At 41.9% G+C, this 27,413-nt stretch overlaps 3 protein-coding genes and 2 non-coding genes across 5 annotated transcripts; 4 read left to right on the forward strand and 1 right to left on the reverse strand.

The window, feature by feature from the left end:
• The first annotated feature begins 197 nt into the window (after positions 1-197).
• Positions 198-6,548, forward strand: ttl (tubulin tyrosine ligase). Its single transcript, XM_085297517.1, has 7 exons — positions 198-969; positions 1,170-1,248; positions 1,346-1,578; positions 1,743-1,878; positions 1,987-2,256; positions 3,671-3,814; positions 3,950-6,548. Exons 1-7 carry the CDS (start codon positions 801-803, stop codon positions 4,149-4,151), a joined length of 1,233 nt encoding a protein of 410 aa, XP_085153643.1. The 5' UTR covers positions 198-800; the 3' UTR covers positions 4,152-6,548.
• A 4,220-nt stretch (positions 6,549-10,768) lies between these two features.
• On the forward strand, positions 10,769-11,067 carry LOC146561425 (signal recognition particle RNA). Its single transcript, XR_014888049.1, has one exon.
• A 2,213-nt stretch (positions 11,068-13,280) lies between these two features.
• On the forward strand, positions 13,281-23,264 carry polr1b (RNA polymerase I subunit B). The gene is made up of 15 exons (XM_085297518.1): positions 13,281-14,129; positions 14,499-14,666; positions 14,749-14,895; positions 14,978-15,110; positions 15,189-15,325; positions 15,416-15,639; positions 15,734-15,905; positions 17,176-17,347; positions 17,437-17,718; positions 18,069-18,202; positions 19,727-19,897; positions 19,980-20,136; positions 20,221-20,417; positions 20,492-20,742; positions 20,845-23,264. The coding sequence occupies exons 1-15, from the start codon at positions 13,953-13,955 to the stop codon at positions 21,725-21,727; spliced, it is 3,405 nt and encodes a 1,134-aa protein (XP_085153644.1). The 5' UTR covers positions 13,281-13,952; the 3' UTR covers positions 21,728-23,264.
• On the forward strand, positions 13,296-13,594 carry LOC146561427 (signal recognition particle RNA). The gene has a single exon (XR_014888050.1).
• A 237-nt stretch (positions 23,265-23,501) lies between the features above and the next one.
• Positions 23,502-25,616, reverse strand: nanp (N-acetylneuraminic acid phosphatase). The gene is made up of 2 exons (XM_085297519.1): positions 25,471-25,616; positions 23,502-24,688 (listed from the first exon to the last, which is right to left on the reverse strand). The coding sequence occupies exons 1-2, from the start codon at positions 25,579-25,581 to the stop codon at positions 24,056-24,058; spliced, it is 744 nt and encodes a 247-aa protein (XP_085153645.1). The 5' UTR covers positions 25,582-25,616; the 3' UTR covers positions 23,502-24,055.
• Between the last annotated feature and the right edge of the window lie 1,797 nt (positions 25,617-27,413).

A 27,413-nucleotide genomic window follows, 5' to 3' on the forward strand; every position in this document is an offset into this window, starting at 1 on the left:
ATTGAACTTCATCCAGACTTTGAATTAAATCAAAATCGAGTTTAAGTGAAGTAGATTTTTTTATACATATCGAATTCATTTTGTGTTAAATTGCTTTAAAAATATAAAATAAACATTTAAACAGATATTATCCTGGACATCACTCTGTTAATAAACTACACTAACCACAACGGTTGCGCGGTGGTGTTTATGCTGTCGACGGTGGATGACAGGGTTTGCTGCTGATTTTCAGAGAATAAAGCGCACGCCGGCGGTGGGAGAATAGCCCGTGTTTGTGATATTGTGCAGCAAACTATCCACTTAGTTAATGTTTCCGCTCCTTGTGACTTTTTCCTTTGCATTTGAGGACAAATACCGGAAGTGTCTCGTAGATAACTGTTAGCAATTGTCGCAGACCGTTAGCTATAACGTTAGCTAATCCGGAGACGGGATGTAAATTTATCCAGACGGGACCAGCCCCAGTAGCCGGTATCAGCAGTCAGTCACTCCCTTGTGTGGGGCTTCTGAAATAACCCTGTGCCGACTTATGTGAAATTGCTTTACGTGGCATGGTGTTTTATATATAATACATATTAGCCACGGAGTGCTGAAATTAATCTTCCGAGCACCAGTTTGAGTTAACTGGGAAGTGTGGAGGGGATATGACTGACTCATCATCATGGCACGGACAGAGGAGATAACCCCAACCGTTCTGTCTGCTGCAGTGCCAACCCGGCAGCCGCACAACTAGCCAGACAGCTAAGTTACTCACACACTAAACCGTTTTGATTAAACCTCTGACCCCCTGTCGCAGCGGCATTATGAACGCCCCTATGTACACCTTTGTTTCCCGTGACGACAACAGTACTGTTTATGCTGAAGTTTCCAAAATCCTCCTCTCAACCGGGCAATGGAAGAGGCTGAAAAGAGACAATCCCAGATTCAACTTGATGCTGGGTGAGCGGAACAGATTACCCTTTGGGCGTTTAGGTAAGTCAGACTTTCTTTCTTGTTTCTTAAGAATTGTTTTCGGGCTATTTTTGGTGTCCACCCTTTCTGGATGAGAAAGCAGCTGTGACTGTGCAGGGCTGCATCCTGTGGAAAGATTGTCTCTCTTATTGAGAGTTTCTGTGCACTGTGCATGCGGATTTATGAACAGACGGTAAAGCATCTTCACTGTGACCTTACAGGCCATGAACCCGGACTGATGCAGCTGGTGAATTACTACAGGGGGGCAGACAAGCTTTGCAGAAAGGCATCCTTGGTCAAGTGTGTGCAAATCTGTCATTCCTGCCATCATTCATGTTACTGACACTGCAGTTTATTACATGACCACTTTCCTTCTGACCCCTTTCTTAAACACTAGGCTAATAAAGACCAGCCCAGAGCTGTCTGACTCCAGTAACTGGTTTCCAGAGTCCTACATCATCTATCCCACTAACCTCAACACACCTGTTGCTCCTGCTATGAATGGCATCAGCCATCTGAAGAGCAATCCGAAGACAGATGAGCGGGAAGTTTTCTTGGCCTCCTATAACGCTAAGAAAGAAAGAGCAGAGGGTACAGTGTGGATAGCCAAGTCCTCTGCTGGAGCTAAAGGTGATATCTATATTTAGTATTTAATTGGTTAAAAACAAGACACTAGTTGGAAGCTTCATATATATATATATATATATATATATATATATATATATATATATATATATATATATATATATCTGTAAATGTGTGTGTGTTTTTCTTCTTGTTTTCTATTACTACAGGTGCTGGTATTTTGATATCCCACGATGCTAATGAGTTGCTGGACTATATTGACAATCAGGGACAGGTTCATGTTATTCAGAAGTACTTGGAGAAGCCTCTGCTTCTTGAGCCGGGACATCGGAAATTTGACATCAGGCAGGTTTTTTTTTTTCTTTTTCTTTTTTTTGCCAAACTTAAAGCCACAGAGAAAGCACTGCTATGTCCCAACTTAACAGCTTAGCTTTATGTTTATGCTATTGCTAGGAGCTGGGTGCTAGTGGACCATCAGTATAACATCTACTTATACCGCGAGGGCGTGCTGCGGACCTCCTCGGAGCCCTACAACAGCTCAGACCTGCAGGACATGACCAGCCACCTGACTAACCACTGCATCCAGAAAGAGCACTCCCAGAACTACGGCCGATACGAGGAGGGGAACGAAATGTTCTTCGACGAGTTCAGGCTGTACCTGCTGAACACTCACAACGTCACGCTGGAGACCACCATATTACCTCAGATAAAGCAGACCATAAAGTAGGCAACTATTTTGCTATTGTTTTTATTATTAGTTCTTAGATAAAAAGCTGAGCTTAGCTTTTTTTATGCCACACTAAAAGGCAAAATATTATTATTTTTTTTAAAATTAGAAATCAGACATAATGCCTCTCCGTGAATCGCTACCTTATCGTGGTGAAGGGGTTTGTGTGTCCCAGGGATCCCAGGGGCTATGTTGTCTGGGGGCTTTTGCCCCCTGGTAGGGTCTCCCATGGCAAATTGGTCCTGGGTGAGGGACCAGACAAAGAGCGATTCAGAAGACCCTTATGAAGAAAACATCGAGGGAACAGTTTACACTGCCCGGGATAGGGTTACCGGGGCCCCGCCCTGGAGCCAGGCCCGGGGAGGGTGCCCGAGGGAAATTGGGTTAAGGCTGCCAGCCGTGCCAGCGCCATCTTACCCTTCCGACCATACATACATATTCCCGTTTTCCTCCTGAATCCTGCTGGTTTTTACCTCTTTAACACATAAAACTTCCAAAACATCACCTGACCAAGCTACAATTTAAGTTAAAGCACACTCTATCAGCTCGGTAATATGATGATTGAGTCCATGTGAGAGTAATTGTCCAGAGAATTCATAGAGAGGGTGGGTATCATGTGTCCTACCTCTTTAGTGCTCCAGTCTGAGAGCTCTCTTGTCCAAACTGCACAGAGTATTCCTAGCTGAGAACATGTCTGATGTGGACTTTCGCTTGTTGTGCTACAACATGCAAAATAGGAACTTTGAACAATTCCTGGACCTGATCCTCCCAACATTATAATAGGGGTTCATGTTTTCACTCTCGCTTATCTACTCCTTGCTTGCTTGTAGTTACCCTTCTTGCGTCCTGTGTGAATAAAAACACAGCTTTAAACCTATGCTGTGGTTTTGTACAGGAAAAGGAAGATTGTGGTTTTTAGCAGAACCTCTTTTTGTAACTGTTTTTTAACAGATATATGAGTGGTTTTACACCACTTTGCATATAATTATTGGTGATTATTAATTTGTGAATCTCTTCCAAAGCATGTCTTTGTTCTTTCTTCATCCACTCGCCCCCAACCGGTTGCAGCAGATGGCCGCCCCTCCCCGAGCCTGGTTCTGCTGGAGGTTTCTTTCTGTTAAAAGGGAGTTTTTCCTTCCCACTTTTGCCACGTGCTTGCTCATAGGGGGTCATCTGATTGGTCGGGTTTTCTTTGTATTATTGAAAGGCCATATAGTGCCCAATCACAACTCCTAAAAACTGTCGGTGTGCGATTAAACCTCATATACTGGTGTTAATAACAGCAGTATACAACCATTACTGTTGTGAAAACGTGACTGATGTTTGGCAAATGCTGGTTGCTCTCATCACTCAAAGAGACTTTGTTATAAAAGGATGATCGGTGAAGATTTTGGATGTCTGGTTTCACAGGAGCTGTCTGACATGCATCGAGTCCGCAATCAGCACCAAGCACCTGTCCTACCAGAGCTTCCAGCTTTTTGGATTTGATTTCATGGTGGACGAGAACTTCAAAGTGTGGCTCATTGAAATCAACGGCGCTCCAGCCTGTGCACAGTCAGTACCTTCCATGTTACGTGTCCTTTAGCAATGTTTTTCCATCTAAAATATAACAAATTTCACATCTGTTTAAAATTTGAAATGTTTATTATTATTTTTATTATTGTTATTATTTATCCTTTCCTAATGCAGGAAACTATATCCAGAGTTATGTCAAGGCATTGTGGACGTGGCCATTTCCAGTGTCTTCACCCTAAATAGCGGCGACTCCTCATCTGCGTCCTCTTCTCCTTACTCGTCCTCCCCATCTTCCTCCTCCCTGTTCACCACCAACTCCTGTTCCTCTCCCAAACTGAGAGCACCTCTCCACGTGGGTCCTTTCACTCGCCTGTAAGCACAAATATGCCCCCTCCCTTTTTCTTCTGTGCTAGAAGCTTCTTCCATCTCCCCCATCCTCATTGGTCGCACGTGCCGCCTCTCTGCACCCTGAGATGCTACACATGCGAGCAAGCTGCCGAGCCGCTCCTTCGTACTTTTGCACACGTTGGCCCAAGGGAGACTTTCTCTTTAGGGACTTCTCTGAACTGCAGGAAAGATCCGTGCGCTCCTGATTATGCATATTTTGAATGCGAGGATGGCAATGAACTGGTCAGTAAATGTTCTCAGAGTTTCTGAACGATGACGGGCATCCCCAAGCAGATTGGTCGAAGTGGTGAAAGTCGCAGAGACGCTCCAACTGAGACTGTAGTGCCTTACATTTCCAACCACTCTCCCTTAAAAAAAAACCTGCCAGTTAGCTTGCTCTGTTACAGTAACCTGTACTCGTTCTTTAAGCTTTTGCACTGTTGCTCACTGAAGTCATGTTAAGTCCACAAGAAAATAGCATAAAACAAGGCATTTGACATTTTAGTGAGCTTATGGAGGTTTGAGTGCTGTTTAATCATCAGACACTTCTTGTTTTTCTGTTTTTGTTTTTAATCACTTTTTATAACTGACTTACAAACAAGTTTGTTTGAAAAATATTAGACATGATCAAGAAGCTCTAGAGACTGAAGGATGAAGGCTCTGGTGTGTTACGCTAACACTACTTGTCTGATTGAGCTAAAGGATGGCCTTGAAACTGAACATTCCTCCTGACTTGACCATGTGGACACTACATCAGGGCAGCTGGGTGGCATAAGTGAGCAGGGAGACTGTGCTTCGGCTGTAAACCCGGGAGCGAGTCTGCTACAGGGACCTCTCAGTGGCGAAAAGGGAAAAATCCTCGTCAGTTATTCTGTAATCAATTTGTTTTATGTGATCTGAAGAGAGCATATTTGTGTGAAAGCATGTAGCATACAAGCCCTAACCCACAGCTCTGTTTGCTGTAAAGAACTCTGTGTTTTCTCTCTGATAGACTGTTATTGTAAAGTGTAAAGTAGGTCTTTGTTATTGAGCTGGTGAAGTGAGCGTAGAGTAGCTTGTACAGAGTGTCTTACTGCTTCTTAAACATGTTTAACGACCCCATTAAAGGACACTTGGAAAAGATAGCAAAGCTGATAAAATGCTTGTTTCCCGGTGTGTTGAAAAACACACTGTGGTGAGCATTACCACATCGTCATTACCAAAGAAAAGTCAGCGGTGTTAAGGAAGTCCCAATACAGTGGTTAATTTCATAATAACTTGGACTTGTTTCGCTTTGTGGGGTCTTTAAATATTTGACCTTTTCATTCGAACGAAATCTTTGTGAGTAGACAAGATTTTAGAGGTGTTCCCGTCCAAGACGACTTGTGTCAAATCTGTTTTGTGTTACTGCTCGTTAGAAATGATTGTCAGATTGTTCAGTTGTTGTCTTTTATTAGATTGAAATAGTTGACAGTTGCACATTCATGTGTTTCTAGGGGCTCGTTTGATTCCCTTAAAAAAAGGAAAAGAAACAAAAACACCCTTTTGTTGAAATATGTGAGGTTTTGTGTCCCAATAATTAAGGTGAATCATCAAAACATTTCATTCTTTCTTTTTTTTTTTTACTCTGTGTTTACAAGAAGACTCGAGAATGAAGGATGTGTAAGAGACTGAAGTTAATACGAAGAGAAAACAAAATCTTAGTATTGTTTTTAAATCTGTAGGGACATTTCCATCAAAGGGAAGGGTTCCTTAGAGGGAACTGTATATTGTTTTTTTTTGTAGTTGTTTTTTTAAAAGGCGTTTAAATGCACCTTTATTTTTTTTTTTGTACCGGGGTAAATTTGCCTCTTTCATTAGAAAACCTCATTGATGTCATTTCCTCTTACTTAGAGTGTTTTTGTACATGTGACTCATTTTCTCATGTTTTTCCTTGTGTGTTTTATATCTCTACTTTCTCATCTTTACCAAAGATTATCCTGCTGCATTTTCAGTGTTACACCTTTTGTAGTGAACAGATTGTCACAGACCTGACTCGAAAGCAAGCATCATGATCAGAGGAATGTGTGCTGTTTTTTTTGTTTTCTTGTTTTTTGTTGTTGTTGTTGTTGGGTTATGATTTATTGGAAATCTGCATGAACGTTTGTCTTTATCAGAGACAATATTATTAGAATAAAACATGTTACTGCTTCTGTCATGCAAACATTTCTGCACATCCACGTGTTGGGCTGCATTTCTGATGTGCATTTCAGGCTTCTGAGCAACACTGAAGAAGATGAGGGAAGCAGAGTGGTCTGTGAACGCAGCTCGCAGACGAGCTACAGAACGTTCAGAAATGACCCAGACCTTTGGTAGGTGGATGGTGAAATAATACGACACTAATAAAAGTTCAGTTTTTGTTTCTAAATTTTGCCTCTCTGCTGTGAGACTGGTTATTAACTAATGTTTTTTTGATTTGTCTTTGAACGCCTCGCAGATTAGTTAAAAAGAGAAAATGTGTCTAATCCATTTGTTAGGTGTGACTTCTTTTATCATGGGAAAAGTCCACATGAGTAGGTTATCATGCAGATGAACCACACACCCGCACATAGTTATCTTATATTTCTTCCTTCTTTTATTACTCATGGTTTTCTTCTGAAATTTGGCTTCTCTCTGACATAAGTTGACCTCATTTGCCCCCAGGAGGTGTACCCACATGATCTTAAACAGGGACATTCAACCAGCTTTGCGTGAAGAAATTCCTTTTAAACTAGTTAACCAGGAAATGAAACAAATTATTAAAATTTTATCTAATAATCTTAGCCAAGATAGCAGTGAAAGAACTGATATGTGGCACAGCTGCATCATCTGTCCGTTGTTTTGTTCTAACCCACTGAGATATATGTAGGGTCATGTGATCTTAGATGCTATATAAACATACAATACATACATACAAACACAAACTTATGTGGGGTTGCTTTTACTAAAAAATCACTATCCACGATGTGAAAAAACACGAGGGAAATAATTATTTGATCCACTGATTGAATTTGCAAGATTGCTTACTTCTTTGGAAGTGAGCAATCTTTTAGACTAGTTTCATTTTGATGGAGAGAGACAGAATATCAACCAAACTTCCAAGGAAAGAGATGACATGAATGTTATAAATTGGTCTGCATGTCACAGAACATGACTTGGTGGCGAAAACTTTGTTGGCAACTACCAACAGCGCCAAGCAGTAAGACATTTCTTGTAGTTGGTCACCAGGTTTGGCCACATCAGGAGGGATTTTGGGCCACTCTTCTTCAGAGAAACTCAGAATCATTTTGGTTTCTTGGCTGCTGCTTCGCAACTCAAAGCTTCAGCTCCCTCCACAAATTCTCTCTAGGACTGAGGTCTGAAGACAACTCCATGATCAGAGAGAAAGGAGGAGCTCTGCACACCTTTACTTGTATGTGTTGATATATACGTATTTTTATGATTTAACATAAAACCACTGAAACATCCTGTAGTCTGTTGCACATCTGTAGTCATAGAAATCACAGCCTCAGTATTTACACTCTGTTTCGACCACAAACCTTGGTCCAAACCTTCTCCTGGACATCCAGCTGAGGTGAAATTGGAGCCCACATTAATTCCTTTTATGTGAACATTTCTGAGATCCTGCATTCACCATCCCACGAGCTTCCTTCCAAGGATGTTGAATGTGAAAAATGCTAACAGTTCACTTAATTATCCAAATTTCACACAAACTAGCACTTTAACTGCTCTTAAAAAACAAGTCAATGTCCTTGTCCAGTTTAGAGCTGGGGCTTTGTAACAAACAGAAAGAGTGGGACAGACTGGATTGTCCCATGACTGAGACATCAGCCAGCAAAGACGGGCATGGAGAAGACACCTAGAAACAGAGCTGCAATCACTCATTTTATGGTGTGTTCTTAATGCATAGGTGGGCTTCGGACTCACAGATGGGTCAGCCTATTATTCACGTTTCAACTGAAGGAGGAAGAAGGACACCAAACCAGGGAGTTTCCAGATGTTGTGATGGCCTTTTCTTTCGTTTCTGCAGTACAGAAAGGTAACTTACAGGCCAGTCAGGCAAGCAGGCCATCGCATTGCCACATGTTCTCAAGTTGTAACTTGAGATCTCTCTGAAGGAATTTTCCCTCTTTTTTTTTTAAATCTTGTACGTATATCAAAGTTTATTACATGGGAAGGCAATGAAGTCACTGCCTGTATCAGATATACAAAAAAGACTTGTCACATAAGTAATGTCGTCAGAGCGAGGTGTGGAGAGGATTACTTGTATGGATTGTGTATGTAAAAGGAAAGAGTAACATCAGAATCACAATGACATCATTGCGTGTGTTTTGAATCTCTACCTGTTTCATCTGGGTCTTCTTCCTGCACAGTCATCTCAACAAAATTACACAAAAACCCCCAAATGTGCACTCTGCCACAGGCTCCCAGATGACTGATTGATTCCCCTATTAAAAGCAATATTAAAACATCACATATTTATGTGTGTGATCTTTTACCGTTATTAAAAAAATGGTATTGCTTACCGAACCAGCAGTAACACTAGAGACAGCTTTGACCACGAAGCACTGTATGTGACTCATAAGCTGCTTTTCAGCAGTTTCCAATAAAAAAAAAAAAACTTTCCATAATTACAGGTTTATTCTTCAGTAACTGAATGACGTTGTGAGGGGGAACACAAACTCCACAACAAAACACTTTATTTAGTGTTAAACGTGTTAACCTGTGGCGTTTTTACTGTCACTAATGTCAGGTCATTATTGCTGAAAGATAATGTTGTTAACGGCTTTCTAAACTGGTTCCAGATGACGTCACGTGTGTACTTAATGCTTAATGCTCATAAAGTTCCCCCATGTATATATTCACTTTATGTATATAATGTTCTTCTCTCCCCTTTTGCAGTTCAAGAGCGTGTCAGGATACATTTCACTGCGTGTTGTACTTGTATAACTATGCATGTGACGAATAAAGAATCTTGAATCCTGAATCGTGAATCTTCAGTATAATAAACATCACAGTGTTACATTGAAAAGCAGCTGAATTTGTCAGATGACCTATTATAGTGTCTAAGAATAATTTGGAGTGAATAATCATAGATTTTAATATAATCCACCTGTTTTAAAGTGAAGACTTTGGTCATCAAACCAGAGGCAAAGGCTCAGTCATTAAAGAACCCCCAAAAGTTGATTCTGTTCATCTGGACGTAGCGTTTTGTGGGAGAAATGTTTCGTCACTCTTCCAAATGACTTCTTCAGTCTCAGCTGACTGCAGGTTTCCCCAATCTTATAAACAGTACATTTGCATAATGACTGAAACCAGCCCACTGAAGGAACAATGGGCTGAGAGATCAGTTCCTTCATCATAATTATGCAATTTCTCATGACCAATGACCAAAACCCACTGATCAAAGACCACTGATCAATGGCCATGAGTACCATTCACAGAGAGTTGGGGAATGGCTGCAATCACAGCATTGTAAGATGGCGAAAGATGTACCCTTAGACCCCCTCCTCGATTCAGAGATGGTCTTTCCCTTTTCACGTAAATGGCCTCCTTGACTCCGCACTCAAACCGGAGTTCCTCCCTGTCCAGGATGTGTACATCCTCATTATTGAAAGAGTGTCCACTGGCCTGTAGGTGTAAATAGACTGCAGAGTCCTGGCCTGAAGAGGTAGCTCTTCTGTGTTTTGCCATCCGCTTCGCCAGAGGTTGTTTGGTTTCCCAAATGTATGAATCATAACAACCCTCCTGGCACTTAGCAGCGTACACTATGTTACTCTGCTTCTGTCGGGGTCCAGCGTGCTTTGGGGTTTAAAAGCAGATGAGACGTGGTGATCACATAGAGGCAGTCCACCAAATCATCAAGCACTTAAAGCAGCATCATTCAGTACAGACACTGGATAATCAAACTGCCACTCCCTGTACCCGAAGCAAACTGGTAATAGAGTTGTTTTATATGAAAGTTTTTGCATTCATACAAACCCTCCTGTCATTAAGCAGACTCAGCACAGAGCAGTTTTATTAACAACTCCTCAGCTCAAGGAGACTGTTGTTGTTTTTCTTTACCAAATGTTGTAGTGTAAAATGATTGCTGCAAGCAAAGTGTAATAAGTGGAGTTGTGGATTATGTGTCAAGATAACCAGTACTGAATGATTTTAGAAACTGGAGCTGACAAAGGTCAGGAAGACAAAGAATTGGAGGAGAAATGTTTTTCAGTTTGATCTGTGGATGTGTCCTATTAAGATTTAGCCTTGAAAAATAAAATGGTTGAAGTTGGTGTGACTTTGAATCGTGTTTTCAATGCACTTTTATTACATTACAATATGCCATTTTCTTGTAATCTTCTATTATTGTAGCATCTTTACCTTACAATATGAAGCGCCTTGAGACAGTGTTGGGTTGTTACAGTGTGGCGCTATATAATGAAATGAAATTGACTATGTAATGTGAAACATTAAGATTTAATCTTTACCTTTAGCTTTTTTTTTTTATTTCTGGAATAATAATAATGTTATTTTAAATGAGCAGGTGCCGCGAGGGCAGAGCGTCCCTCTCGGATGACGTCACGTGTAGACACCTTAAAGCCTGCATGAACGAGAGCACTTCTCGCCGGGTGCGGTGGCGCGCGCCTGTAATCCAAGCTACCGGGAGGCTGAGGCTGGCGGATCGTTTGAGCTCAGGAGCTCTGAGCTGCAGCGGACTATGCCGATCGGGTGTCCGCACTAAGTTCGGTATCGATATGGTGCTCCTGGGGGAGCTCGGGACCACCAGGTCGCCTAAGGAGGGGTGCACCGGCCCAGGTCGGAAACGGAGCAGGTCAAAGCCCCCGTGCCGCTCAGTAGTGGGATCGCGCCTGTGAATAGACGCTGTAGTGCAGCCTGAGTAATACAGCGGGACCCAGTCTTTTTACGCTCTTTCTCCTCTCCACAGAAATATACACACAGCACACACACTCACACATCACGTTTTGTACAGCTTATAACACCGTCAACACAGCTTCTCTCTCCTTTCTTTCCATTGAAAAAGACTGCTGTTTGTTGGTCCCACAGCGCCTCCAACTTGAGGAAGAAGAAATTACCAACACATTGCAACTTCACTAATAATAATTTTTTAATAATAATTCATAATAACTGTAAAAATTATACAAATAACCATTTTTCTTTCTTCGGTGACTGTATTCAATGAACACAAAAATAAACAAAAGCAGCCTAAAGCAAAGCTCTACTTTCTCTTTTTTAAATAAATGAAGCATGAATACTTTCAGCTATTATGTCATCCAGAGCTTCAATGTGTAATCTTTTGCTTGGCAGTTGTAATATCCACAGTCTCCCTGTGGTTTACAGTTTAATGCTACAGTGCATCAGGAGTATAAGAGAACCTGTAATGCCTGTTGCAGGCAAACTGATGTCTGAAGATTTGAAAGATATTAATTTACTAAATAAAATCAAAATGCTGGACTGTAAACAGCACAGAACAACAGCTTGAATTTATGTTGTGTTTTTTTCTGCTCATAGAAAAAAATATTTGAAATGCACTTCAAATAGGTAAGCACTCACCGCAAGTAATAGGTAATGCAATTAAATATGAGAAACTACAACTGTGATAGGCTACAACTTTAGCTGGCTAAGAGAAATGGATGGATGTGGATGGATTTTTCCACATTTGTCCAAAATAATGGAATGGGAGTTTGTTCCTCTTTGAACTAATTTTTTTTTTAAAAAAACTGGAAAAATCCTCAGCACTCTATATAAAGACGTGTGGACGTATCCTATAAAGATTTAGCCTTGAAAAGTAAAATAGTTGAACTTGGTGTGACTTTGAATCTTATTTTCAATCCACTTTTATTACATTACAATAATTTTGTCTGCTATTTAAGATGTAGCAGGGCTTTATGGGCTATCAAACAGAAATCTCTTAAAAGTGAGGAAACATTAGCCAAATAGAATGAATATGGCACATTCCTCTACATGACTAGAAATGAAGATCAGAAGCAGGGGCCACTCTGGGTTCAAACCTTTAGGGGGGCTCAGCTGTTAAATCATAGTGTCATGCATACAGTGCCTTGTAATTAATATTAATGGAATATGCTGTTTAAAAGTGTAATTTAAACTTTTAAAATTTGCAAACCTCAATTCAGTATATTAAACATCACAATGTTACATTGAAAAGCAGCCTAATTGGATGATCTATTATTGTGTCTAAGAATATTTTGGAGTGAATAATCATAGATTTTAATATAATCCACCCATTTTAGTCATCAAACCTGAGGCAAAGGCTCAGTCGTTAAAGATGTTTTAAGGAATCATTTGTTGCCAAGCAGATAAGATGAGAAACATGCACAACATTATTTCAGTCTCTTAATCACATAGAGGCAGTCCACCAAATCATCAAGCACTTAAAGTAGCATCATTCAGTACAGACACTGGATAATCAAACTGCCACTCCCTGTACCCGAAGCAAACTGGTAACAGAGTTGTTTTATATGAAAGTTTCTGCATTCATACAAACCCTCCTGTCATTAAGCAGACTCAGCACAGAGCAGTTTTATTAACAACTCCTCAGCTCAAGGAGACTGTTGTTGTTTTTCTTTACTAAATGTTGTAGTGTAAAATGATTGCTGCAAGCAAAGTGTAATAAGTGGAGTTGTGGATTATGTGTCAAGATAACCAGTACTGAATGATTTTAGAAACTGGAGCTGACAAAGGTCAGGAAGACAAAGAATTGGAGGAGAAATGTTTTTCAGTTTGATCTGTGGATGTGTCCTATTAAGATTTAGCCTTGAAAAATAAAATGGTTGAAGTTGGTGTGACTTTGAATCGTGTTTTCAATGCACTTTTATTACATTACAATATGCCATTTTCTTGTAATCTTCTATTATTGTAGCATCTTTACCTTACAATATGAAGCGCCTTGAGACAGTGTTGGGTTGTTACAGTGTGGCGCTATATAATGAAATGAAATTGACTATGTAATGTGAAACATTAAGATTTAATCTTTACCTTTAGCTTTTTTTTTTTATTTCTGGAATAATAATAATGTTATTTTAAATGAGCAGGTGCCGCGAGGGCAGAGCGTCCCTCTCGGATGACGTCACGTGTAGACACCTTAAAGCCTGCATGAACGAGAGCACTTCTCGCCGGGTGCGGTGGCGCGCGCCTGTAATCCAAGCTACCGGGAGGCTGAGGCTGGCGGATCGTTTGAGCTCAGGAGCTCTGAGCTGCAGCGGACTATGCCGATCGGGTGTCCGCACTAAGTTCGGTATCGATATGGTGCTCCTGGGGGAGCTCGGGACCACCAGGTCGCCTAAGGAGGGGTGCACCGGCCCAGGTCGGAAACGGAGCAGGTCAAAGCCCCCGTGCCGCTCAGTAGTGGGATCGCGCCTGTGAATAGACGCTGTAGTGCAGCCTGAGTAATACAGCGGGACCCAGTCTTTTTATACTCTTTCCCCTCTCCACAGAAATATACACACAGCACACACACTTAAATATCATGTTTTTACAGTTTATAAAAGCGTCAACGCAGTTTCTCTCTCCTTTCTTTCCATTGAAAACCACCGCTGTTTGTCGGTTGCACAGCGCCTCCAACTGGAGGAGCGGCGCAATGACCACCACTCGCGTCATTTTAGCTAAACGAAATTTTATGCATAACTACGCCCACAAGATGGCGCTAAGCTAGCAGTGTGCGAGTCTAGTTACACCCAAAAAACTTAAGCGAAGAAGAAAACGCTTCTCTTCCTGTGTAGGGCATGTGCTTCCTGTGTCAACCATGCACATGTGGTAAACAAGCGCAAGCATGGATTTTTCAAGTAAGTGGAGTGATCTTCCCAAAGGTCCGAGTCTGAAAAATCTGACAGATGGAAGCTTTGGCCACATGAAGGACACCCAGCATGCTGCCATTCAGGATCTGACCAAAGCTCACATCGAGTCGTTTGACCAGGCAGTCACAGACGGACTCAACCGCGTTGTGCAGGTCAGCAAATATTTCTTCAAAGTTCTCAACAATGTGATGAATCACTTCATTAAGACCAGCGATTAACCCCAACTAGTTAAAACTACGATTAATAGCGTACACTGTGTGACTCGGAGTTGTGTAAGCTTGTCTTGAGCACGCAGTGCAGTGATATGCAGTGAGTTACTGTAGGCCAGTGAAAGCCACCATAACAACGATGAAATGAGTGAGTGAAGAATTTGGTTTCCTGCTGGTCGACTAGCTGCTGGTATCATTTCCAGCAGTATTTTCTCTGAAAGCTGCTCAACCTGCTGTGAACATCCCTCTTGCAGTTGCTTCCCATAATCTTTGCCTTTCTTACGTTTCTCACTTTTCCGTCACCTTTCCCAGTCCATCCCCCCCTTAGAGTTCATGTTCAAAAATGAACGGATCAGCCTTGGTTTCGTTGAAGCTGCCATCCAAAACCCAGTGGTTGCCAAAGGGAACATCTGCAAGGAAATGAAGGTGTTCCCAGCAGAGTGCCGGGGAAGAAGATGCTCGTACAAAGGGAAAATAGTGGTAAGCCTGAGTCGTGTTTATATTCCCACAGCAACGTTTTAAAATAATCCATGTTGACTGGGTGAGTGTTGACTCATTTCAGGCAGACGTCAGCTGGTCGATCAATGGAGTTCCCAAAGGCATCATCAAGCAGTCTCTGGGTCATGTGCCCATCATGGTGAAGTCCAAGCTGTGTAACCTGCATGGCATGTCCCCCAAAGAGCTTGTAGAGCATCACGAAGAAGCCGAGGTAGGATATGGCAACTGTACTTTTAAACTGAGCCAGGATGGGTTTAAATATTGTCCTATAATACCAGCATCAACTTTGACAGGAAATGGGAGGTTATTTCATTGTGAATGGAATTGAGAAGGTTATCCGCATGCTGATAATGCCAAGGAGGAACTATCCTATCGCCATGTCAAGACCCAAGTGGAAGAACAGGGGTCAGGGTTACACTCAGTACGGTAAGTATTACTTCTAAAGAAAACAGTGCAGCAATGAGTCCACGCCTGCATGTTTTCACCGGCTTTTTCTTCACTCAGGTATTTCTATGCGTTGCGTGAGGGAGGAGCACACAGCCATCAACATGAACCTGCATTATCTGGAAAATGGAACTGTGATGCTGAACTTCATCTACCAGAAAGAGCTCTTCTTCCTCCCACTAGGCTTTGCATTAAAGGTGAGCAAGCCTGCAGCTTTCATTACAGAACAGTTAATGATAAAAATCCTTTAGGCTCATTGTGTGCTCATTTGCTCTCATGTTCCTCAGGCTCTGGTGGACTTCACAGACTTCCAGATCTACCAGGAGCTGATCAAAGGCCGCGAGGACAATTCTTTCTACAAGACCTGTGTGTCCGAGATGCTGCGCATCGTCATGGAGGAGAACTGCACCACCCGCAGCAAGGTGCTCAATTACCTCGGAGAGCGCTTCAGGGTTAAGATGAACCTCCCTGAGTGGTACACAAATGAACAGTGTGCCAACTTCCTGTTAAAGTAAGTTCTGGGGATGGATACGGTTGACACCCGTTCTGCTTTATGTTTGGTGGTATGTTTATTTAAAAAAAGGGGCTTACTCTGTTTTGATCAGTGAGTGTATCTGCATCCACCTGAAGTCAGACGTGGAGAAGTTCTACTTGCTCTGTCTGATGACGAGGAAGCTCTTCACTTTTGCCAAGCAGGAGTGCATGGAAGAAAACCCCGACAGTATCGTGTGCCAGGAAGTGCTCACTCCTGGTCAGCTCTACCTCATGTTTCTGAAGGCAAGAATCTTCAATATTTTTCTTAGTTTTTTTTGTCTTTGTCCTTTCTCCTTTGCTGAGCAGGACTGTAGTAGCATTTCAGCTGCTCCTCTTAGGCAGATCATTTGCCTCCATCTCACCCGATTGCTAACATCTTTCACAGCAGCCCTCTGCATGTCCTCCTTCACTACATTCATGTTTCTTTTCTGTGGACTACTTCTTGTCTTTTTACCTGACTGCTCCATGTCCACAGTCAGTGTTGGGTAGTAATGGAATACATGTACAGTGGTCCCTCGCTGTAACCTTTCACGTCCTCGCTGTTTCGCGGATTTTTTTGGTGCAATTTTTCATGTTTTTTTTGTTTTGTTTTTCCAGCACATTGTGTTCTGCATCCTGATTGGCTGTAGACCATTGTCAGTCAATCTCGTGCCGTGTCTCCTTTACAGTACAGAATGCGTTCAGCTTGTTAAATTTACATAAATCTTCGATCGCTAGCAGTGTGCTGTACTGTATGTTTGTAACTTTTCTCCCCAACAAACACAATGTCGACGAGACGTTTTGCACCGTCAAAGGCAACCGCGGGTGCCTTTGCCTTCATTTTGTAATACTGGACTTATTTTTCTACGAAGGTTTGAACTTTGAGAGCGTTTAAGAGAGAAAAGTGTTGTGCCTGTCTGCGAAAAGTGTATAAAGTGTGTAGTAAGGGGTTTTACAGCCTTAAAACATCTATAGTAATTGTAAAAAATAAAGTTGGCTACTTTGCGGATTTCACCTATCGCGGGTTATTTTTGGGACATAACTCCCGCAGTAAACGAGGGACCACTGTACCGGCATTATGTATTTAAAATAACTGTATTCTATTACAGTTACCGTTTAAAAAGGTGGTATTCAGAATACAGTTACTTTGTTGAAATAAATGGATTACACGGCGGTCTTTTCCTGATTCATATGTTAGACTGTGCTCTCTTTTGGTATTTCCACGCCGGTGGAAAGCCATTATGGCGAGTAGCCTTCAGTAATAGTAATAAATCACACAGCAGTAGTACATTCATGTAGTTGTAAAAAGCATGATAATATATTAACTAATCCAAAGTATTTGGAATACGTTACTGTCATTGAGTAACGTAACGGAATACCTTACAAAATACATTTTGGGGCATGTATTCTGTAATCTGTAGTGGAATACATTTTAAAAGTAACCTTCCCAACACTTTCCACAGTGCTCACACAAAGTGTCTTCTTCCACTTAAGCCTTCAGTTGTGTGATTTAACCACTCAAACGTTTTCGCAGGAGAGACTGACTGCATGGCTGGTGTCTGTGAAGCTGTCCTTTGACAAGAGAGGCAGCAAAGTGACCGGAGGATGGAGCTCTGAAATGATGATAAAGATGCTCAACATGGGAACTGACTTGACCAGACCATTTGAATATCTGCTGGCCACTGGAAACCTCCAGTCTAAGACAGGTCCTGTCCAAGACTAATACATGGCCAGCTTTGAAAATTCACTAAAACATTCATTCATTCATCTAAAAATGTGCTCCCTCCTCCCACAGGTCTGGGCATGCTGCAGAACACCGGGCTGTGCGTTGTAGCTGACAAGCTCAACTTCATTCGCTACCTGTCTCACTTCCGCTGCGTGCACAGAGGAGCAGCGTTCGCTAAGATGAGGACCACCTCTGTGCGTAAGCTGCTGCCCGAGTCCTGGGGCTTCCTGTGTCCTGTCCACACTCCAGACGGCGAGCCTTGTGGACTCATGAACCACATGACAGCCAGCTGTGAAATTGTGGCATTGACCTTGTCCACCACGTCACTGCCTGCTCTGCTCTGTTCGCTTGGTGAGGACTGACTTCAGGCAGTTGTTGTACAATCTTACCCAGGACCAAAAGCTAGTCCATTGTCTACCACAGAACTAGACTCTATAGATTTGTGACAATTAGGGAGGAGAGGTCGGCGCGTGTGCTTGCAAATGAGAGACATAGCAATACTTTCATGAATCAATTGTTAAATAATACTTTTTGTAAGGTATTCCAATAACAGTGACCTGCCTGTGGGGAAACGTCATTAAAGTAATGCTGAAATAAAAGATTAACTCAGGCAGTCATTGATATACTTCGTAGGCCTGGCCAGGTAAAGTCTCTGCACGTGGCACTGGGTTGAAATGCGTTTGCTGTATCTGCTCGTTTAGGTGTCACTCCTGTGGATGGAACTCCTGGTCGGGCCTTTGCAGACTGCTACCCTGTGGTCTTGGACGGTGCTGTTGTTGGCTGGGTGGAGGCTGACTTGGCTCCAGTTGTGGTTGAATCACTGCGCAGGTTCAAGGTATTGTCTTCTGTTAGCTGCTCCCTTTAGCTGCACCACAGTGGATCATCTGCCTCCATCCCTAGCATCCTCCCCTGTCACATCGGCCCTCTGCATGTCCATCCATGAATCTTTTCTTGCTCTTTTTCTCCTGCCTGGCAGCTTTATCTTCAACATCCTTTGTCCGGTATATCCACTGTCCCTCCTCTGCACATCCAAACCATCTCAGCTTTGCCTCTCTTCGTTTATATTAATTTCTTATTGCCTCCATCCTGGTCTCTCCCAATGAAAAGCTATGATAACATAAGCTCCACCTCTTTTTGTCAGTTCATCAGAGCAGGTCTTGCTACCTACTTAAATCCCTTTTGCTCTTGTTGCTATCACCTCTGACACTGGTCTCCATCCACTCTACCCTGCCTACACTCTCTTCTTCACTTCACTTGTGCACTGTCTGTTGCAGGTAGGGCTGCCACAAACGATTATTTTGATAGTCGACTAGTCACCGATTATTTTTGCGATTAGTCGACTAATCAGATCATCATCCATTGGACGTACAGCGTACAGCTTATTGCACCAGCAGCATCTGGTCTTATATAACTATCATTAGCTTACAGCTTGAAGTGTTTGTGCTAACTAAAAATAAAGACAAGATGGTAGTTTATTAATTTTTAATGAAATTTGCAGATTGTTTCGGTGAAGTTTAATAAACTCCTTGCTTTCTAAAATATAACAGGACACCGGAGTATATTATCCAGCGTCTCACACTTCTGATGATCAGCTGTCTGCTTGAAGTTTATTTAGCTGTGCAAAAACTATAACTTTAATCTTAGCCAAACCGATTTACTCAGGAACAAATAAAATACTAAAGAAAGCCAAACAATAACATTTTAAGTTATCTAAGTGACTTATATATCATGTTTAACCTGAGTAGCGAAAGACAGTGGTGGGTTTGAAAACGATTTGCCGGGAGTCCGGTGTTCTCACGGCTCTAGTTAGCCTTGCCCCCGCCTAGCTAACGAGCTAGTGGGTAACAGACGTCTCCGAAAACGTCGGAGCGCTTTTGAAAATATGTGGTGTCTTGATAAACTGAGCCGATATTTGAGGTTTACACAGCTACATTCTCGCCTGAAAATATGTTAAACGTTTATTTTGTGACCCAGAAAGAATAATAGGAGTAAAGTTAAAACTAACTAGCTGCCGCCATTGTTGACAGCTGCGCTATGAATTCTGGGACACAGCTTCTTCTTCTTCGGGGTTTAACGGCAGCTGGCATCCTTGTACATGCAGTGCTGCCATCTTCTGTTTCAGTCCGTTATTACACCCTTAAATCCTACTACTCATTCCTGCGTCCTTTGTGACCTTACAAAGCTTCAAACGATGCGTCGACTATTAAATTAGTCGTCGACGATTTTAATAGTCGACATAATCGTGACTAGTCGACTAATCGTGGCAGCCCTAGTTGCAGGTTCACGGTATACTAACTCCTGCTTGGTGTCACCTGTGTATACTGTGCAGAAAACTGATCTTTAAAACTTATACCTCCAGGTGTTAAGAGAGAAGAAGATTCCTCCCTGGACAGAGATTGTCCTGGTTCCCAAAACAGGCAAGGCCAGCTTATATCCAGGCCTGTTCCTCTTCACAACACCTTGTCGCATGGTGCGGCCTGTACAGAACTTGGCTTTTGGCAAGCAAGAGTTGATTGGCACCTTTGAACAGGTAATGTGTTAAAAGTGGAGGGTTTTTTTGTAGCTGTAAGAGCACCGTTTTAGTCCGAGCACCTTTTCTCCTTTGCCTGCAGCTTTACATCAATGTCGGAATCTTGGAGAATGAGATTGAACCAAGAGTAACCACACACCAGGAGCTCTTCCCTCACAGTATGCTCAGTGTGGTGGCAAACTTCATCCCATACTCTGACCACAACCAGAGTCCCAGGAACATGTACCAGTGTCAGATGGGTAGGTTATTTGAATCTTTTCTTTGACAGTTTTGAGCAAACCTACATTTTCCATGAACCACTGTGCTCATTCCCCTTATTTCAGGTAAGCAGACTATGGGCTTCCCGCTACACTCTTTCATGGATCGCTCTGATAACAAGCTGTACCGGCTCCAGACCCCACAGAGCCCACTAGTCAGGCCTTATATGTACGACCACTACGGCCTCGACAACTACCCCAGCGGCACCAACGCCATCGTGGCCGTCATATCCTACACAGGCTACGACATGGAAGATGCCATGGTGAGTTAAATGAAACTGTTCTCTATTTTTAATCGGGATAGGGTTGAACTCTTGACACATGTTGTTTTCATCAGATTGTGAACAAGTCGTCATGGGAGAGAGGCTTTGCCCATGGAAGTATCTACAAGACGGAGCTGGTGGACCTGGCAGAGAAGGTGAAGGGAGAAGACGGCGTGGTGTTTGGAACCAAGCCAGGCGACCCCAAAGTGAAAGAAAAACTAGACGCTGATGGACTGCCCTTCATCGGATCGGTGCTTCAGTATGGAGACCCTTTCTACAGCTACATCAACCTCAACACTGGGCAGACCTTTATCTCCTACTACAAGTACGCGATAACATTTTTGTAGCAGTGTGATCATTTTTCATCAGCTCAGTTGTAAAATACCTCTGTTATTCACATTTTATGGTTTCTCTTCTCTGTTTGCAGGAGTCAGGAGGCCTGTATTGTTGACAACATAAAGGTCTGCAGTAATGACGGCGGCTCAGGCCGCTTCAAGCGCGTGTGCATCACTGTACGAATGCCCCGAAATCCCACCATCGGTGACAAGTTTGCCAGCCGCCACGGACAGAAGGGCATCCTGAGCCGCCTGTGGCCGACGGAGGACATGCCCTTCACCGAGAGCGGCATGACTCCGGATATCCTGTTCAACCCCCACGGCTTCCCCTCCCGTATGACAATTGGGATGCTCATCGAGAGCATGGCCGGCAAGTCGGGCGCCCTGCACGGCCTCGGCCACGACGCCACACCCTTCACCTTTTCCGAGGAGAACTCGGCGCTCGATTACTTTGGCGAGCTGCTTCGGGCGGGCGGCTACAACTACTACGGTACGGAGCGGCTGTACAGCGGACTGAGCGGTCAGGAGCTAGAGGCAGACATCTTCATCGGTGTGGTCTACTACCAGCGGCTACGTCACATGGTCTCCGACAAGTTCCAAGTTAGGACGACAGGAGCACGAGACAAAGTGACCAACCAGCCCGTAGGAGGAAGGAACGTGCAGGGAGGCATCCGTTTCGGGGAGATGGAGCGAGACGCCCTGCTGGCTCACGGCTCTTCATTCTTACTTCACGATCGCCTCTTCAACTGCTCAGACCGCTCAGTGGCTCAGGTGTGCGTTGACTGTGGCAGCCTTCTCTCCCCTTTGTTGGAGAAACCGCCGCCCTACTGGTCATCCATGCGCCACCGTAAGACTGTCTGCACCCTGTGTGGCAAAAGTGACTCTGTTGACTCGGTGTCTGTTCCTTATGTCTTCCGCTACTTTGTAGCTGAGCTTGCTGCAATGAACATCAAAGTCAAATTAGAAGTCAAGTGAATTTTATAGGATGTAAAGATTCATGCCTTAAAGCGCCAACCCTGCACACTTTGTTCAGACGGGTCTCAATAAAGCTGCTCAAATCATGCGTGCCAACAGAAGACGATAAACGCATAACATGATGTCCATGAAAAGTTTTATTAGCCCCAAAAACATGACCAAGTATCAGTGTATGATGGGATGCACGGGTTGACAATCTTCTGCGATGAATAAAAATGTTCAGTATCAGGTTAATTTGTCATTGCTACAGTAGAAGTCAAGACTACTCAGATCCATTAAGAGAAATTATGAAATATTAAAAGTGCCACATTGGACTAAAATTTCACACATGACCACAAAATGCACTGGAAATATAAAGTGTCCTGAAAATGTCCCCTTGGGGAAAGTGTGTGCTTAATACTTTACTGAGGTGCTACTAACAGTAAATTAGTGTAAAAGTGATCAGGATGAAGTAAAGGCACTGAGCCCGTTTCCCACAAAATCGTATTTTCTTCAAACAAAACTGTTTCAAGCTTGATTAAATAAGAATAAATTAAAACTGTCTAAAACTATTTCATCACAACAATGGAAAAGAGGGAGGGGTGAGCAGCTCTGGGTGAAAGGTGAGTTGCCTACAGTGCTGGGATCATTACTTTTTTTTTTTTTTTTAATTAATGCGTTACATTACTCACTGGAGAAAGTAATTTGTTATACCACTCATGATATTAAATACATTAGCAGCCTCTTATATAAACCTTACCGGGATTTATGCTTCAGTGAGAATGCTGTGACCACTGGTGTAACCTGTAAATACACGTTTGCTCAAAGTAGTCGACAAACACTGTCGACCAGTTCAGTACGTCATTTCCTCTTGTGCATTTCCAGCTACTGCTTTGTTGAGGTTTTTGGATTTATTAGTAAGAGAATAATCGTCTCAGTATTATGGACAAATAATAATAGCGTCAATATAAGGACTAGCAAATGTCAGGAAATTCCTGGAGGGAGATTACTCAAACTATTGGAATCACCACAATGAAGACCTGGATGCAGGAGGAAAAGAAGGCCCAGTGTCTTGACTGATACAGCATGTAAAACATAACCACATGGTAATTAACACATACTGCGCCGGCACAAGTATAAACGCTAGCAATGAAGACAGCCCCTTGCGTAGTTTATGTCGTAGGCTCTACAAAGCAGAAGTCTAAATCAAGCCTTAGGCTGCACTCCCACAAATCCCAGCCTATTGAGGACATAAATATTCTCTTATTTTAGTTTTAAGTGTGACTGCAGAGCAAAGTTTAAACAAAAAGACTTTGAATGGGTCAGCACTGTGATTCTACTGTAGAAATGGAGGATACAATGCTGACTGCTCATTACTGCCTTTGTTACCTACTAAAGAGCAGGCTTTGGCTGCTCAGCTTTAACATCTGCTTGGCTTCCTGAATGCTAGTTTGTGTGGGCGTGCTGTATGTGCTGATGCTCGCAATGAGACGATGTTGTCTTAGCAGTATGATGCAGTTGTTTCTGTCCTGGACACAGTTTGCACTTTACCTGTACACTCTTGTACTTTTGTGCAATAAAACAAAAATAATGTCCATATTCTCCAATTTTCAAAAGTCTAAAGAGCAGGTAACCTAGTAATAGGACGGCTGGTGATTCAGTCCCCATCTGCTCCAGTCTGCACGCCTTGGGCAAGATACTAACCCCAAGTTGCCAATCCATCGGTGTATGACACTGTGAATGTTAGATAGAAAGCACTTACATAGGTAAGGAATGGAAAAACAGTGCTCGTATGAATGGGTGAATGAGGCAAGTTTTATAAAAGCACTTTAGTTCAGTCCATTTAACTCCTCCCAGCACACAAGCTGAAATTAGCTGATTATATACACGTGTTTTTATTTCATCATGCAGGTAACTTTGTGTAACTGAAGAATAAATTATAACTAATGTGATTACTGAATTGAATACAGAAATGCATGTGCTATGGAAAAATTTAACGTGATTACAATAGGGCATCAGTCTGAAATGCCTTGAACCCAACAGTGCCAATGTCAAAAACATGCTTAATAATCTCGTACAAGTATCTTAACTGTACTCGAGTTTTTAACTAAATGCAATTACTTTGACTGCCTCATGTGTATAATAGTGAAGCTTCAACACACATTTTCTTACAGACTCTATGTTCAAAATTACGGTGTCTAAAATCCCAACCAGAAACCTCAAATTAAAATGCACCTCGTTGAACACTGGAAAACTAATAGGAGTAGTCATATCTAAATCAATTATATCAATAGGTAAAAATTCCCACAACATCTCAAGTAAAACTCATTCACTCTTCACCAGTTGTTCTTATTGCAGCTGTGCCAGAATATCTGGTAATTCCAGAACAGTAGTGATAGTGTAGTCTGGCTTCTCTGACGCGCCCCCCCCTGCACTATTAATCCAAACTGTGGCCCGAACTCCGGCATTCAAGCCCCCCTGAATGTCTGTGTCCAGAGAATCTCCCACCATCACACAGTCCAGAGCCTCTACCTCCAGCATGCTGAAACACAACCTGAAGATGGAGGGGAATGGTTTCTGCTCTTTGTGTTCTCCTGCGATCACAATGGCATCGAAGAACTCCTCACATCCAGCCGTCGCCACTTTCTCTCTCTGGGTCTGGGCTACGCCGTTGGTCAGCAGCAGCAGCTTGTATCTGCTGCGCAGCTGTTTCAGGAGGTTGCATACTTGAGGAGAAAGAGTGAGAAGCTCCAGACGACTGCTTTTCCACATGTTATAACACTGAGCTGGCAAAGAAGGCGTAGAGCAATTCCCTACAGTCTCCTTGATGCTTTCCTCCCAGTGATGCGCACGGACATCATCTATGGTTTGACCAGCTGAGCAGTCAAAATTCTCATGGAACAGCTTCTGCTTGAACTTGTCACAAATGGTGCAGACGGTGCTGTCATCAAGGCCCAGCGTGGTCTTCAAAAATTCACTGGTCTGTATGAAATTCAGAAATTCACCACAAGATGTTAGCCTCCAAAATCCTTTTTTTCATTTTATGCAAATGCAAATGCAAAAAATAAAAATAGTCATCTGTGGCTGAAGAACAACCAAAGATACAAAGAAGGGCATTTATTTAGGTGGTTGTAGGGGCTTTAGTATTCTCGTACTCTAAACAAGCAATTTTGAGGTGCGACAGGATTTTAGTTCCTCACATGTATTATGTGCTTTTTTTTCCTGATTTTTCCATGCTTTAGTGGCATTTGGAATTGTTGTAGCAAAAAAGATATATATAAAACAACTTTTTTTTTTCTAATCTCCCTTTCTTTATTCTCTTGTACAGTGTGAGTGTCGGGGATGGTCATCTCAGACGCACTGCTCTGTCTGTGAGCACACCCATCCACTAGCTGTTCAAAACTTTGGTTTGCAAGGATTAGCCAATCCGAAAGTTTTAGAAAGAAGGACAAACGGAGCCCCTGCCTGTTTAGTGATTAGCTGAATAGTGGCCCCTTCCGGACTCCGTATGCGGTCCTGCCAATCGGACAATAAAAGTGAAAACTAGGCAGCAACAGCAGCGCAAACGTCCATAACAGCCACTCAGTTAGTTAAAATAGACAATAAAGAGCCCCGAACTGAAGACAGTAAAATAAATGTATCATTGGGTTGACTGAAAGACGTCACTAGTCTACGCACTTCCATGTAAAACTTACAAAAACCGACTTTAATTAGCTGACGGAAATAACTTAAATTCTAGGCGAATTATTTCTTTATTTTATTACCTTTTTTAGCGCCACTTCACCTGCTCGACTCGTTTCAATGAGCGTGTTGTCCAAATCAAACAAAATCGCTTTCACAGCCATGTCGTCAGCGGTAGAGGAGTGCTCTATCATTCTACGCCAAAACGCTGGTCGTTTGCGGAAGTGCTGCCGAGTGAAACGATTCATGGGAGTTGTAGTTCTAATTAACATCAATCCATTGCTATGTAGCTGTTGGATGGAGAGAGACTTCACATACTTAATTCAACTTCTGCTTCTCCTGAATTTGAATATTTGAATGAAATGCAAATGAATGAAGTTTTATTATTATTATTATTATTATTATTATATTCCTCCCTAGTTATTCCCTCTTATGTATCCCCGGTATTAATTGTTAATTAATTTTTTGAGAAAACTAAAAAGAACATGATCGTCACGTGAATCGAATAGCCTTCAGATAGTTCCCGGAAGTGCTTAGCGGGTAATTACAATATATAAATACAGAACTTCAAAATTGCCTTTCCTACTGTAGTTTGTATTATACAAAAAGTGTAGTTAAATCTGTGGATAGTTTAACTTGCAAGCCTTACCCTCATATATTTTAAACTTGGTCTTTTTTTTTCTTTTTTCTTTTTTTTAAAGAATGCTAAATAACCACAGTCAAATAATAATATAATTACTATATTTTCTTGGAACAAAATAAACATTTTTAAGTTAATCATTTTCTGACAGTTGTTCTTCCTTGTTCTTTCAGTCATGTCGTGATAACTCTGACCGCTAATCTCTGACTAAGACTTTCGGGAAACGACATAATGGGACTGTAAGGTGACTATAAATGATGATTAAGTGCACTAGCATGAGGATAAGTGCTCTTTCTTATTAAATACAATGCACACTTAGTATTTCGAATGACTTACTCAAAGAGCTCTGGGCATTGTGATGTTTTTCCTCGCGATGGCGCCATTAAAACGAGGTATTGCATTCTTGCGTCCAGCATTATGTTGCAGATGAGATTCCTCGCTTTTTGTAATGACAATAATTTTAGTTCTTGTTTCCCCGATTAATAGTTACTAATACCTTTGATTATAACTTTATTCACAATTTGTCAAAATATAAATACAAATATTTGCAAGCAGTACAATAGTACAAGTGATATTTACTTGAAATGAAATACATCAAATCAATCAAGAATCTGATCACAGTGACTCAACAAAACACAAAACATTTACACAGTTTTTGGAACTCAGCATCTATAGTGCATTGGTCTTCATGATTTAAACAACTTGATGAGATGTATTCTATAGTTCATGACATAAATTCTCATTTATATTTTTTAAACTGGAGTTTTTATTTTAATCCTTTAACTATTAAAAAATAATAAATTAAATGTTACTGTCCATATATAGGTTTTAATTTGTAAGATTTTTTTTTGCTATATCGTGCAATGTATTGGTTTAAAAAGTCACTGTAAAATTTGTTCAGGTTTCTCAGAAAAAGAAAAAAAATCACACTGAAAGGTCCCAAAAACTCATGTATCAAATATAATAGTTTTGGCTTTACAGCTTTAATTTATATTTCTAAAGCCCAAATATAGCAGCTTTCCTAAACGTATCCATTGACTCATTGTGATTTAGACTCTGTGCACTATTTTCCACAGCCCTAGTTCCCTTTTAATGCGTGCACTTTGTCTGTGTCCTGCTTATCTTAACCACCAGAAGGTGATGATAGAGCAGGAAACCATCAGTGTCATCGCTTGTCTACATAAATTGCCTACGTGACTCTTGACCAGGCATATTTCTAATTTAAACCATATTCCGTGACACACACTCTTTCAAAATAAAAACATACCTCAGTTCTTATGCAACCTGTCCTTAACGCTGTCTCATCTGGCAGTGAGCCAGAGGTTCACACGCAACAGTGTGCAAGCCTGTTGTACTCTCGTACCAAACCTGATCAGAAATCACAAC

The sequence above is a fragment of the Mchenga conophoros genome, linkage group LG13 (genome assembly GCF_057382185.1).
Source record: "Mchenga conophoros isolate Kocher_MC1m ecotype Shallow Benthic linkage group LG13, M_conophoros_male_GT1.1, whole genome shotgun sequence".
Classification (NCBI taxonomy): Eukaryota; Metazoa; Chordata; class Actinopteri; order Cichliformes; family Cichlidae; genus Mchenga; species Mchenga conophoros.

What these genes read in the sequence shown, in the direction of transcription:
- nanp (XM_085297519.1), bottom strand. Translation starts at nt 25,581, where the DNA reads ATGATAGAGCACTCCTCTACCGCTGACGACATGGCTGTGAAAGCGATT. An exon ending in GTGAAGTGGCGCTAAAAAAG is followed by an intron (nt 24,689 to 25,470) that starts GTAATAAAATAA and finishes AATTTCATACAG; the next exon opens with ACCAGTGAATTTTTGAAGAC.
- ttl (XM_085297517.1), top strand. Translation starts at nt 801, where the DNA reads ATGAACGCCCCTATGTACACCTTTGTTTCCCGTGACGACAACAGTACT. An exon ending in AGAAAGGCATCCTTGGTCAA is followed by an intron (nt 1,249 to 1,345) that starts GTGTGTGCAAAT and finishes CTTAAACACTAG; the next exon opens with GCTAATAAAGACCAGCCCAG. An exon ending in CAGATAAAGCAGACCATAAA is followed by an intron (nt 2,257 to 3,670) that starts GTAGGCAACTAT and finishes CTGGTTTCACAG; the next exon opens with GAGCTGTCTGACATGCATCG.
- polr1b (XM_085297518.1), top strand. Translation starts at nt 13,953, where the DNA reads ATGGATTTTTCAAGTAAGTGGAGTGATCTTCCCAAAGGTCCGAGTCTG. An exon ending in TGCTCTGCTCTGTTCGCTTG is followed by an intron (nt 17,719 to 18,068) that starts GTGAGGACTGAC and finishes CTGCTCGTTTAG; the next exon opens with GTGTCACTCCTGTGGATGGA. An exon ending in TGATTGGCACCTTTGAACAG is followed by an intron (nt 19,898 to 19,979) that starts GTAATGTGTTAA and finishes CTTTGCCTGCAG; the next exon opens with CTTTACATCAATGTCGGAAT.